General features: G+C 48.3%; 1 protein-coding gene across 3 annotated transcripts in view; it reads left to right on the plus strand.

The window, feature by feature from the left end:
* Positions 1-12,254, plus strand: part of STIM1 (stromal interaction molecule 1) — a 186,034-nt gene extending 173,780 nt beyond the window's left edge. Inside the window, exons 9-13 of one of the 3 annotated variants that reach the window (XM_060176915.1) lie at positions 159-259; positions 541-776; positions 1,977-2,069; positions 5,853-5,919; positions 10,354-12,254. In XM_060176915.1, the coding sequence (XP_060032898.1) occupies positions 159-259; positions 541-776; positions 1,977-2,069; positions 5,853-5,919; positions 10,354-10,870 (1,014 nt within the window). In that variant the 3' untranslated portion in view covers positions 10,871-12,254. Of the gene's footprint in view, positions 1-158; positions 260-540; positions 777-1,976; positions 2,070-5,852; positions 5,920-8,239; positions 8,277-10,353 lie in introns of all 3 variants that reach the window. The other 2 variants (XM_007527511.3, XM_007527510.3) reach the window with 2 other exon arrangements.
* The last annotated feature ends 678 nt before the right edge of the window (positions 12,255-12,932 follow it).

The raw sequence follows: 12,932 nt of genomic DNA on the forward strand, positions 1-12,932 counted from the left end.
CTCCCCTTGTCTTCCTTTTCTCCTTTATATCTTCTCTTCCTTGTTCCTTTGTGGTCTAGGCTGTGCTAGAAAGAGGGGGCCCAGCCCCAGAAATGGGTGTCTCATCTTTCCAACTTTTAACCCCCGCTCTTTTTAAGCTGAAGGCCTTATCTTTGCAGGCTGAGAAGATAAAAAAGAAAAGAAATACACTCTTCGGCACTTTCCATGTGGCCCACAGCTCTTCCCTGGATGATGTGGATCACAAAATCCTAACGGCCAAGTAAGCAGCACTTCTGCCAGACTCTGGTGATGCCTGTCCTCTTCTCAGAGCCTGAGGGGCACAGGGCCTAAGCCCCAGTGCAGCTCTTCCCTGGCAGAGGGACAGTTAGCCCAGGTCCCTGTCATAGCTCTTAGCCAGGCCCCACTTTACTTCTAAGCATGTGACTCGATCATTCCTGACTTATACACCAGACTCCTCCCCGTGTCGTTCCCCTAAAATGAGGCCTCATACTTGCTGGGACTCACTCCGACCCCATGAGTTTCCCTGTCACGTGTTTTCAGGCAAGCCCTAAGTGAGGTGACCGCAGCACTGCGGGAGCGCCTGCACCGCTGGCAGCAGATCGAAATCCTCTGCGGCTTCCAGATCGTCAATAACCCTGGCATCCACACCCTGGTAACCGCCCTCAACATAGACCCCAGCTGGATGGGCAGCACACGCCCCAACCCTGCCCACTTCATCATGACCGACGACGTGGATGATATGGATGAGGAGATCGTGTCACCCTTGTCCATGCAGTGTAGGTGACCCCTGGGTGGGAGGAGGGAAGGAGTTTTTGGCGTGTAGGCTGAGAAGTGGGTGGCACAGGGTGGCCTGTGCAGATGGCACATGTGCCACTGAGTTAGTCCACCTCACGACTGGGTCACGGACACGACTTGCACCACCAGGATGCTCCTTTATAGTCATCCTTTTGGTGGCTTCTCTGGTGCAGATAGCAAGGCAGGCAGGCGATCCAGGTCATGACTCTGGTAACCAAGCACACTGGTCGCCAGGTTAATCTTTAGTAGCTGTTCTGTTGGTGTTTTGTTTTCTTGTTATATTCTCTGTCTACCCCTCCTGCTCTGTTGTGTTGTGTCTCCCTTCATTCACTCTTTGTTGTTTTTTTAATCTTTTGATTCTTCATTTCCTCCCTTTATAATCACCAGGGCTTCATGATGTAAAGGTGGCATTGGTTAAGCCTATTTCATTTTCTAGTCCTTAATCTTAATGGTTAAGATAAATCAATGGAATAATGGCTTTCTCTCTGCCTTTTTGTGTGAGGCCCCACACAAGCAAGAGTCTCCAAAATGTCATCCCTGTAAGCCCCCGAAGCCAGAAAGACACGAAGACTCCTACACAAACATGACTGACCCTCCACCTCCCCGCCCTTTCTCTCCCTTTCTCCTCTGCAAGAGATTCCGACTGAGTAGGACAGTTAAGAGAAAGCATCTCCCTGGAGATTCTCCAGTGAGTGAGCTTACTCCTTACTGATCTAGCTGCACTTTTCTCTGGAGCAGAGGCTACTGAAGCTACATAGGGTAGACCTTTATAGAAAAGCACTTTTCCTGGGTTTATTCCCTCAAAATGCAGAGGGAGGACCGAAAGGTAGGGCTGGGCTAGGGCTCACTTTCAGAAATACAGATTGTTTTGTCAGGCTGGATTCCAGCTCCACACAGGCCTTCTTTGTATTTCTTGAATGATACATTGCCTCTGACCCAGCCTCTTTGCCCTGTATCTTCTCAGGACTTCAAAGGCCTAGCAAGGTTAGGCTCACTGGCAGGCAGAGCTTGATCCTGCCAGTGATCTTGGGCTCCTATGTTCTACAGGTTGGAAGGGACCCTCATTAGTTCTGAGTTCCCCACCCTTTCCCCCAGCCCTTCCCTTATCCCATTGATGGGCGGACTGAAGCCCTTCATAAATCAGACTCTCTTCTCCTTTTGGCCTGGCTGTTGGACCCTAGATGCTGCTTGGCTGATGGGGCGTAGGTTCAGTGATCGCTCTCTCTGCTCCACATCCGCCGGCTCGGATGATCAGTCCCTCTGGAAATACCCGGGTTTGAGGAGCCCTTTTGGGGCTTTTGTTTTTCTGACTTTGGGGACTAAACCAATCCTCCTACCCCACGCACGGGCCCCTTCTCCTGCCTGCCTCACTCTCCTGCCTGCTCCCTCTCCACTGTCCCCACTAACTGCAGGGAGGGTTTCGGGGTGAGAAGAATCAGCCTGCTCAGCTAAGGGCTGAGGAGAGAATACCCACAGTGGTGGAAGGCTTGGCTCCTCCTTTCCACATAGTCAGACAGAAACCTCAATGCCAGAATGCCCTTAATCCAGCTGGACTGGAACAGAAAGAAGGGAAGGAGCCCCTTCCTCCCTTTCTCTTTTTCATGTTTCTCTTTTTTCCTTTCTTTTACTTCTTCCCCTGACTTGCTCTTTGTTTCTTCCTGTTTATGCCTTAAAAGTCACCAGCCACAGTGGCCCTGCCTCCTGAGCTCTCTAGCACTGTGGATTGTGATCTCCCTGTGGTGGTCTTCCCGAAGCTTCTGTAACCACTGTAGCCTGACCCTTCCTTCCATCTTAAAATAAGACATGGCAGCCAATTTATCAGGACAGAATAGGAAAAAAAAAATTATGAATTATGTTTTCAGCTGGATCTGGCTTTGAGTTTGAAGCACATGCTCAACCACATTCTTGAATTTCTCATTACTTATTTCCCCGTCACTGGCATGACAGCCAGTATCTTCCAGAAGCCTGATCGGGTCACCATTGATCCAAGAGTGGATTCTTTGTTGGTTCCATGCTTCCTAGAGGAAGCTTAGAAAATATGAGTAAATGTGAGGTGTTTCCCCCCCCCCCCAGTTTATTGCTGAGGCTCAGTGCCTGCACCATGAATCTACCGCTCCTGGAGGCCATTTTCCCCCCTTTTGTTGCCCTTGTTGTAGCCTCATTGTGGTTATTATTATTACCATTGTTGATATTGTTCGTTGTTGGATAGGACAGAGAGAAATGGAGAGAGGAGGGGAAGACAGAGAGGGGGAGAGAAAGATAGACACCTGCAGACCTGCTTCACCACCTGTGAAGCGACTCCCCTGCAGGTGGGGAGCCGGGGGCTTGAAACGGGATCCTTACGCTGGCCCTTGCGCTTTGTGCCACGTGCACTTAATCCACTGTGCCACTGCCCGACCCCTGTAAACGTGAGTTTTTATATGCCAGGAATATAGCTCAGTGGTGCAGTGGTGCAGTAGTGCAGTGCATAACAAACATGTACAGAGCTTCCTGGGTCTGATCCCCAACACCAAAAAAAGAGAGAGAGAGAAAGAGAGGGAGAGAGAGGAAAGGGAGGGAGGGAGGGAAGGTGTGTGTGTGTGTGTGTGAGAGAGAAAGAGAGAGAGAGAGAGAGAGAGAGAGAGAGAGATGTTATGTCCTGACTTACTCACTGTCCCATAGTACAAATCCTGTTGGCTGTCATGTGTGCACCAGGTAACGAGCCATCAGCTTGCCTCTCACTGTCAGTTTGTCTCATTTCATCTTACATGTGTCCTGCCTTATTTGAGTACCTTCTATTTGAGTCTTTTGTCTATAAAACTTTTATGTGGTCAAGATTAAGTGCCACGAACTGTTAGGTACTTCATTTTTTTGGTCCTGGTGCCTCACACATACACTATTCCAAGGACCAGTTTTTAAATTCTTTTATTATTTCAGATACAGAGAGAGAGAGAGAAGAGAGAGAGATAATAACTCCATTCCACCATCCATGCAGCTTCCTTTGCTGCTGTTGTGGTATTCCCATATGGTGTTGGGGTTTGAATTTTGGGGTTCATACATAGTAAGGTATGCATCCTACCATGGTTAGCTATCTCCTGACCTCTGTTAGGTGACTTATTTTATTATTATTTTTAAAATATTTATTTATTTATTTATTTTCTTTTGTTGCCCTTGTTGTTTTATTGTTGTAGTTATTATTGTTGTTGTTACTGATGTCGTCATCGTTGTTGGATAGGACAGAAAGAGATGGAGAGAGGAGGGGAAGATAGGGGGAGAGAAAGACAGACACCTGCAGACCTGCTTTACCACCTGTGAAGTGACTCCCCTGCAGATGGGGAGGCAGGGTCTTGAACCTGGATCTTTATGCCGGTCCTTGCGCTTTGCGCCATGTGTGCTTAGCCTGCTGGGCTACCGCCTGACTTCCCGTTAGGTGCTTTAAATCCATCGTCATCACCAGCAGTACTTTTTATTATTATTATTTATTACTATTACTGTTATTGCCACCAAGGTGATCACTGTGCCTATGTGAACAGTCCATTACTTCCGGCAGCCACTCCCCTCCCCAACACCCTCCCCCTTTTACTTGATAGGGTAGAAAGTAACTGAAAAAGGAGGGAGGGAGAGAGTCCTGCTTCACCACCTCTGAAGCTTCCTCCTTGCACGGAGGGCTTTGACGTTAACTCAGTCCTCACATGGTAACATGCACTCAGCGGGGTGTGCCATCACCTGCCCCCTAAATACATTATCTTAAACCCTCACAAGTTTAAGGGCTGGCGAAATAGCTCAGTGGAGAGTGTGCTGCTTCACCCAGGTTCTAGCCTGGTTCCCATCTCATTGAATGATGCTTTAGCGCTGTGTTCTTGTCTCCCCCCACCCCTACCCCTGTAAAAAACAAAAGACCCTACAAGGCTTTATAAATTAGGAATTAGGGAGTCGGGCTGTAGCGCAGCGGGTTAAGCGCAGGTGGCGCAAAGCACAAAGACCGGCATAAGGATCCCGGTTCAAACCCGGCTCCCCACCTGCAGGGGAGTCGCTTCACAGGCGGTGAAGCAGGTCTGCAGGTGTCTATCTTTCTCTCCTCCTCTCTGTCTTCCCCTCCTCTCTCCATTTCTCTCTTTCCTATCCAACAATGACAACAACAATAATAACTACAACAATAAAACAACAAGGGCAACAAAAGGGAATAAATAAATAAAATAAATATAAAAAAATTTATAAAAAAATAATAAATTAGGGATTAAAAGTAGAGAAATGAATCACTCAGGGTTACAGCTAGAAATAGGATGGTCTAGTCTTAATAACTAGCCTTTTGTATTTCATAGCTCAAGGTATTTTTTATACATATAAAGCATTTAATAGACGTTTTTCCAAGTTAAAAAAAAATCCTGGTGGGGGTAGGTAGCATAATGGTTATGCAAAGAAACTCTCATTTTTGAGGCTCCGAAGTCCCAGGTTCAATCTCCCACACTACCATAAGCCAGAGCTGAACAGGCTCTGGTGTTTCTCTCTGTGTCTTTCTCTTTCTTCATCTCACTCAAAATAAATAAATAAGTAAATAAATAAAATAATAATAAAGCATCCTTTCCTAAACTTCTTTTTCAACACCTCTCTAGTCTTCCAGCAACTCCGTGTCGTCTCTGCCATTGCCCCTGCTTTCATGTTTGCTTTCACATGACTGTTAGTAATCATGTGATAAACACATTGGTGTATAAACCCTCTCCTAAATTGTGAATTGCTTTCTGAGGATGGCTTTCTAGAAAAGGCTGGTTCTTAGCACCCTCCCGGGCCTTGCCCCCCACCCCCCACTGCCTGTGTGCTCCCACTAACTGCTGCACCACCTCTCCTTACATTGACCCAAGGTCTCCTTCCCATTGGAGCTGTCACTAAAACTGACCTGGGCACCTCATCGTCAACTTCCCATTCCTGGTGGGAGGCTTTTGGGAGGAGGTGGCCCACTCTCCAGATTAAGTACCAGAGGCCCAGCGTGGCCTCCAGCAAGCATTTCTCCACGGACAGACCTGCTTGCCTGCCCACCTGCAGTAGGCCGGCCGCGCTCACTCTGTGTCCTCTCCTTGCAGCGCCCAGTATGCAGAGCAGCGTCCGACAGCGCCTGACGGAGCCACAGCTTGGCCTAGGATCTCAGAGGTTGGTAGAGGGCAAGGCTGGCCGCTTTTTGACAAGCCGGGTCTCCCTGCGGCGAATGCACAGCCTTTCATCTGGATAGTCTTTCAGTTCTGAAGGCTACGGGACCAGCTCTCCATCTGCCTCTGCTTCTTCTTCCTGCACTTCTACCACCACCACCACCACCACCACCACCACCACCACCGTCCATGTCCACCCTGTTTATTATCACCACAGCACATCCCATTTCCTCCAGATGGATCCCCACTCTGACCCACCCCCTCCAGACAGCATTGCTGTGATGCCCGGGTTTTCAGAGAGCTTGGGGTATTAGCTGTCTCTCTTCTTTTTCCTCCTTATTTCCTACTGCCTTGGCCCTGGCCTCTGCCTGCCGGCTACCGCTTAGTCAGATATGAAGGTGTGTACAGTGGGGCCTCTTCTCCCCGTACTGACCATTCCCAGCCTCCCCACAGCTTTCTCCCCTTCTCTGTGTGGGGTTTTCTAACTTTAACAATGAGTAACAACCCTCCTCCTGATGGCCCTATAGCACCTTTGCTTCAAATAAGTATTTCACACCAGTGATGTCAGTGGAGTCCTCCCTGGCTCTATTCCTTCCATGAACATTTTCTGATACCTTCTCTGCATGAGGCTCTCCTGTGTGTAAGGGCTTCAGAGATGAAGAAATAAGAGTTCCAACTCTAAAGTGTTGTAGTCTAGTTTGGAAGAAGTACATACATAAGTGAGTCAACTGGATAAGTGCTCTGGGGTTGTTGAGGCAGGAGTGTCTAACTGTGTATCTGGGTGGAATGCCTCACAAAAGAGATGATGTCCTTTGTGTACAGGGAAAGGAGGCAGAGGGAGTATGTTTAGAAGCTGGATGCTTAAAGAGAATGTCATTTGCGTATGTTCAGAGAACTGGTTATTTGGGGGGGGGGCAGGTGAGGCTGGGATGACGAATGGCTCTGAAAGGCAAGGGGCTTTGACCATTACCATTTTGGAGATGAAATGCAAAAGGGTTTCGAGCATCCAGGGAGGTGACTCAGTGAGGAGAGCAGAGGACTTACATGCGTGAGGCCCTGGGTTTGATCTCTGCCACCAAATATGCTGGAGGAGTGTTCTGGTCTTTCTCCTCTCTCTCACACATGAGTTAAATTAATAAAACAATAAAGATTGACTTATTTTCTTTCTAGGAAAGAGAGGGAGGGAGAGGAAGAGAGAGAGAGAGATACTAGAGTACAGTTTAGCTGTGGTATAAGGTGGTAGTTGGGATTGAAATTGTGGCTTCTAGGGCCATAGGCATGCACGTTCTATGGCCAAATAGACTGAGCTATCTCCCTGGCCTGAATTCTTTCAAGTAAAAAGAAAGGATTTCTAAAGAAAGTGAATTGGTTGGCTTGCCTTTTAGAAATAATAAACATAAGTGCCGTGTCTAAAGGTAGGAAGGTATCATTGCAGTAGACTCCTTGTCAGAGGAATTCCCAGCCTTGGAATGCTGGAAGGGCGAGGATAAAGCTGGTAACTGGCTGTGAGAGGAGAAGACAGGGAGGAAATCTGACGACACCCAGATTCTAGTTTGGATGACTGAATAGAGTTCCTTTCGTGGAATTAAGGGGCAGATGTAAAGAAACCGGTATGGATATTTTGGACAAGAAAAGTTGTAAACGGGGTGCACACTAAATAAATGGGCCCTTCCAGAATAGGAGCTAAGGTTCTGAAAGGCTAAGTAATCTCCCCAGGTTCCACAGACGCCCTGTTATTTTTGTTCTTCCATAAGTTCTCAATGAGCGAGCTCTGTAAGAATTGGTTAAAGGCTTTTTTCCGACAACCTACCCTGCCAGTGGCAGGGACTTTCTTTGCCAGTATTTAAAATATTGTATACTGGGAGTGTTGGAAGTGGTAGTCTTGACCTTGGCCTGGAACAATTTTAGGTAAGAATGATGCCTCATCTCTGAAATAATGTCTCAACTCAGTCCTGGCCTCTGAGCTGCAGCCTGTGTACACACCCACTTGCTTCCTTTTGGCACTGCTCCCTGTAGATTATTTCCTCTAGTTCGGCCTCTTAGTTATCCTGGGGGTATGGTGTTCCTTTCTCTTTCTCAAAGGAACTGCCTTGACCAGAACTGCTCATTTCCATTCTCATCTTCATTTTCATCCAAAAGCCTAAGTGGGGAGACTGCCCCTCCCAATACAGATGAAAAGGTCTGAATTGGACTGGGGGTGCTAGTGGATGCTGTGGACCTCACACTCCAGGGCCCACGCTGAGGGTAGTGGGAGGGGAGGTGGGGAAGCGCCTGCATCCACCTGGCCTGTTCACAACTGCATTTTCTTTTGCACCATGCACCAGAGGATCATCTCTAAAGGCAAACAGGCTCTCTAGTAAGGTTAGTAGCTTGGGGAGGGAGCCCCAGGCAGCACAGCCTCTGGGGAGGGACACATCTGGCCTGAACTGTCTCAGAGATTCAGGGAGGGAAGGTGAGCTTGCCTCGGTGGACCTTTTCCCTCCTACTGATACATTTACTTAGGCTTTCTCTCAATTTTTTTTTTCTCTTGCTTTAGAATTTTCAGCTTTTAGTTGATAAATGTGACAGAGGGGTGAGAATGACTAAAATGTGCTATGGGTGTGGAGTAGTGGGTCTGGGAGGGCCCCAGCCTCTTGACCTCTCTTCCTTGGCATTAGAAAGTTAAGACTTCCAGGGTTCTTACCTCCCCAGCCTAGTTGTTCCCTTTACCCAGAGTGGTTGCTCTCTGGAACTTCCTGGTACTTTGTTCAGTGGTTCATTCATGTGTAAGAAGGCATGGGAGAAGGTTTAGCATGTTTAGATAGAAGAGTTCAGGGCCAGATAGATGAGATGAAGGATTCGTAAACATTACAGTACGTGGCTGGAAAATATTTGCAGACTGGATATGAGCTCTGGCGTGGCATTGTATTGTCCATCGTCTCTAGGGAGGTTCTGATTTTACTGAGAATTCAAACTGTGTAAGCCATGAGTCAGCTCCCCAGCTTTTGCTTGCTTTAGGGGCCTGGTTGGTGTCCACCCTAATTTTTTTTAAACTGATTATTGATCACCTCTGGCTTATGGTGGTTCTAGGGACCTCAAAGCTTCAGACATAGAAGTCTGTTTGTGTAACTGCTGTGCTGTTTCTCCCATGAGCTCCCACCCTTAACTTTTGACCCAATAGCCTCCTCCTTTCCATGTCCTGTGATTTTCTCTTTCCTTTTGGCTTTCTTGCTTCAGTGTGTAAGTATTTGCCCTAAACCTTCTCCTGAGAGCCCTTATGGACCCGCAGGCCTTTGGGAAAGGAGGAGGAAGGTTAAAGACTTGGCAGGAGACCTGTAAATCAACCCTGTCTACAGAGGCAGGAGGGGTGGTCTTCAGAATTGGCTCCTGACCTTTGTAGGAATAGCCAGCCCCCTTAAAGGGTCTTGACTTCTTAACTGGCCTGTGTGTGCATGTCCAGTTGCAGTGCCATGCCCTCATAACACAGCCTTGCAAAGAAGTCTCTGGTGACTGACCCCTGGATGGTTCTTCCAGCCTGCAGGCCTTTTCATCTTCGTCCCTACACTACTTTCTGCCTTTTCGAGTTGGCCAGAATTGAAACCCACCAAAGTCAGATGCTTGCCCAAGGTCATATGGAGCTCGCTTAACTACTCTGCTCCTTAAAGGCTGAGATCTTAACTTTTTACAGCTCCCCAGTTTCCCCGTCAGCAGGGAGTCCAAAAAGGACCCAGCCTTCCTGCTGTCAGCAGCCACGGTGTGAACTCTGGAATATTTGTGTGTGATCCCCATTGAATCCCATGGAAGGGTTCCATTTCCTGGCCCTTGAGCATGGGTGAGGGATTGTTTGCAAGGCCATTCTAACTCTTCCTCCCCAGCTTGGGTCAGGTCCACCTTTTGCATGTGCCTCTCTGTACCCTAAGACCTGACCCAGACTGGATATGTCTCAGGTATGACAGAAGTGAGTGGGGGAGGAAGACATGGAAAATGATAGCTCAGCAGAATATGGAGGTCTGCTGTTAGTTTGGGGTTGAGTCCTTCCTCAGCTGGGGGGTGGTGGTGGTGCTTAAGTCTCTGCTTGAAGCAGTTTAGGGTCTGGCATTCATCTCAGGAGGGCCTAGACACTAAAAAACCTTTATCAAATATAGGATGGAATAATGACATTCATTTTTGCTTCTTCTCTTCTCATTATTGTCCTTCTGTTTGCTTTTTTCTTTTTAAATTTACTCCCTTCCTCCTCTTTCATCTCTACTCTCTCCCTATAACCTATCATCGCCTCTTCTCTTTTCTTCTCAACTTGTTTCTGATTTCCTTTCAACTTCCTATGCACTTACTTCGTCTTTCCTGTCCCTCTCAATTCCTTTCTGCCCCATCTTCTCACGCTGTGTCACTCTTTTCTGACCATCTCTCTGCGCTCCTATCCTGTACATGTCCCTTTCTTCCTCTCTGTCCTGTCTTTCAGGGATTTGACCCATTCCGATTCGGAGTCCTCCCTCCATATGAGTGATCGCCAGCGTATGGCCCCCAAGCCTCCTCAGATGGTCCGTGCTGCAGATGAGATGCTCAGTGCCATGACTTCCAATGGCAGCCACCGGCTGGCTGAGGGGGTCCACCCGGGACTGCTGGTGGAGAAGCTGCCTGACAGCCCTGCCATGGCCAAGAAGACACTGCTGGCGCTGAACCATGAGCTGGACAAGACCCATAGCCAGATGGAGTTGAGCCCCTCAGCCCCACCTGGTGCTTCTCCACCTTTAGATTCTTCCTATTCTCACAGCCTCAGCTCCCCAGACCCAGATACACCGTCTCCAGTGGGGGACAGCCGAGCCCTGCAGGCTGGCCGAAACACACGCATCCCCCACCTAGCTGGCAAGAAGGCAGTGGCTGAGGAGGATAATGGCTCCATTGGCGAGGAGACAGACTCCAGCCCGGGCCGAAAGAAGTTTCCCCTCAAAATTTTTAAGAAGCCTCTTAAGAAGTAGGCAGGTGGCAGCAGTGGGACAGCTTGTTTCCTGAACCTCCTGCCTGACCTTCCTTCCCTTCCAAGATACCTGACCCCTAGAGTGGAACATGGGAGGCACTGGCCTAGGGGCCTGGGCACTGTACATAGCTGCCCCCACATCCTTGGGTCTTTCAATATTATTTATTAACTGACCACCATGGCCAACACGCCCTGCCTCCCTCCCACCCACGGGCTGTTGTCGTCACTCCCTTTCCAGTTCAGTGCATGTCTTAGTTGGTGCGCCCTCAGCTCCCAGCTCCACCTCTGAGGTCCAGCTTCTTTCTGTCCACTGTCCCAGTTTTGAGGTTTGGTTTATTATTTCTCTTTGTCTCCTGCTTCCAGGCTCCTCCCTCCCACCACTCCCCAACTTCCCTAGCAGCTAGGGAGTAAGACAGGAGGAGTAACTTCTGACACCTGCACTTCAGATCTGTCCCACCCTATCCATGATGGTTCTGTTTGTCCGAGCCTGGGGCCTAGGATCTAGGATAGTTATTTGGAAGTGTGGTGGGCCAGAGGGAACCTTTACCTGGAGCTTACTGGGGCTTAAAAAGATGTCAGTGGGGGAGTGAAGTCAATCCCCGGGGAACAAGTCACTTGACTTTTGAAGAGAGGGCAGGCTAGAGGCTAGTTGGGAGAGTCTTCTTGTAGTTGAGTGAGTATATGCCACAGCTGTGGACTACAGGGCAGTCAGTCACCTTTTCTCTCTTCTGTCACCCACACCCACCTCTCTTATCTCTGTTTCCCAATACCACACGAGGGTTTGTCTATAAGAGGTGCTGCCCCAGTATTCCCCAAGGATCAATATTCCTAGGGCTCAGGACAACCAGCTTCCTCAGCAGTGGGAGTCACAGACATGATGCAGGGCTCTACAGGGGCCCTGGAGCTGCCGGGCAAGAATGTTGATGCATTTGAACCAAAAGACAGTTTAAAACTGAAACAAGAAGTTCCTGAATTTCCCAAGTGCCTGCACCACATACTCTTCTTGTCAGAACTCCATTTTCACATTACTGCATAGCCTGGGCCAGAGGCTCAGAAAGGACAAACAGCCAATTTAGGGAAGAGGGTGGCTAAGGGAGATGGTGTAGGTGAAGGCGGCTATGTGACCACTTCCCCCTACCCTTCCTACTCTCTGAACAGCTCCTTCCTGTACCTGATTCTGCTATGGCTGTAAGGTATTTTCCCTCTGACCCACTCCCCGCCATGCTTTTACCGTGGGTCCTATTTTGGATTGGGTAGAAGCACTTGGGCTGGCCCGAGGAGGTGCTAGGCCACAGACTGCCTTGTACTCCCCGGGCACCCTCACATGGGTTTTCTGTGTTATTTCATAAGACTCTCTGAAGTCCAATAAAGCATGTAGATTTTAACATCTGCTGGCCTTGACTCATTCTGTTCTCTGTTGTCTGTAGCACAGCAAACAGGATGAAAAAGAGACTATTCTGGGCTGGCAAAATAGCTCACTTGGATAGTGTGCTGAGTGCCCTGTGTGTGACCCAGGATCAAGCCTGCTGCATCAGAAGAAGATTTGGTGGTGTGGTTACTTTCCCTATCATGATTTCTTCCCCCACCCCTTCAAAACTAATGTCAGTCCAGAGAAGTAAAGGCCCAGAAGATTGAAAAACAAAAAAATGTGTGTTTGAGAGAAAGACAGAGATTATGTCTTCCTTGCCAAGGGAAAATTAAACTATTCACCCACCCAAAAGCTGTCTTGGTAGAGTCCCCAAATAAAAGATAGGATGCCATAATGTTTGAATTCCTGGCAAGTCATGGACCATTTATTTAATAGAATTATGTGTCACTTGTGAAGCATTTTTATATGCTTAATCCAGCAACCTTATCTCTGGGACATCTGGACCCTATCTGTAGGTCACAGATGACTTCGAATTACTTCACAAGGAGTTGGGGACACATTTAGAGGGCAGTGAGGAAACTGCAAAGTTTTTATTTTTGCCTCCAGAGTTATCACTGGGGCTCAGTGCTAACACTACAAATCCAAAGCTCCCAGGGGCTATTTTTTTCCATTTTATTAGAACAGAGGGAAATTG

Source organism: Erinaceus europaeus, chromosome 17 (genome assembly GCF_950295315.1).
Source record: "Erinaceus europaeus chromosome 17, mEriEur2.1, whole genome shotgun sequence".
Taxonomy (NCBI): Eukaryota; Metazoa; Chordata; class Mammalia; order Eulipotyphla; family Erinaceidae; genus Erinaceus; species Erinaceus europaeus.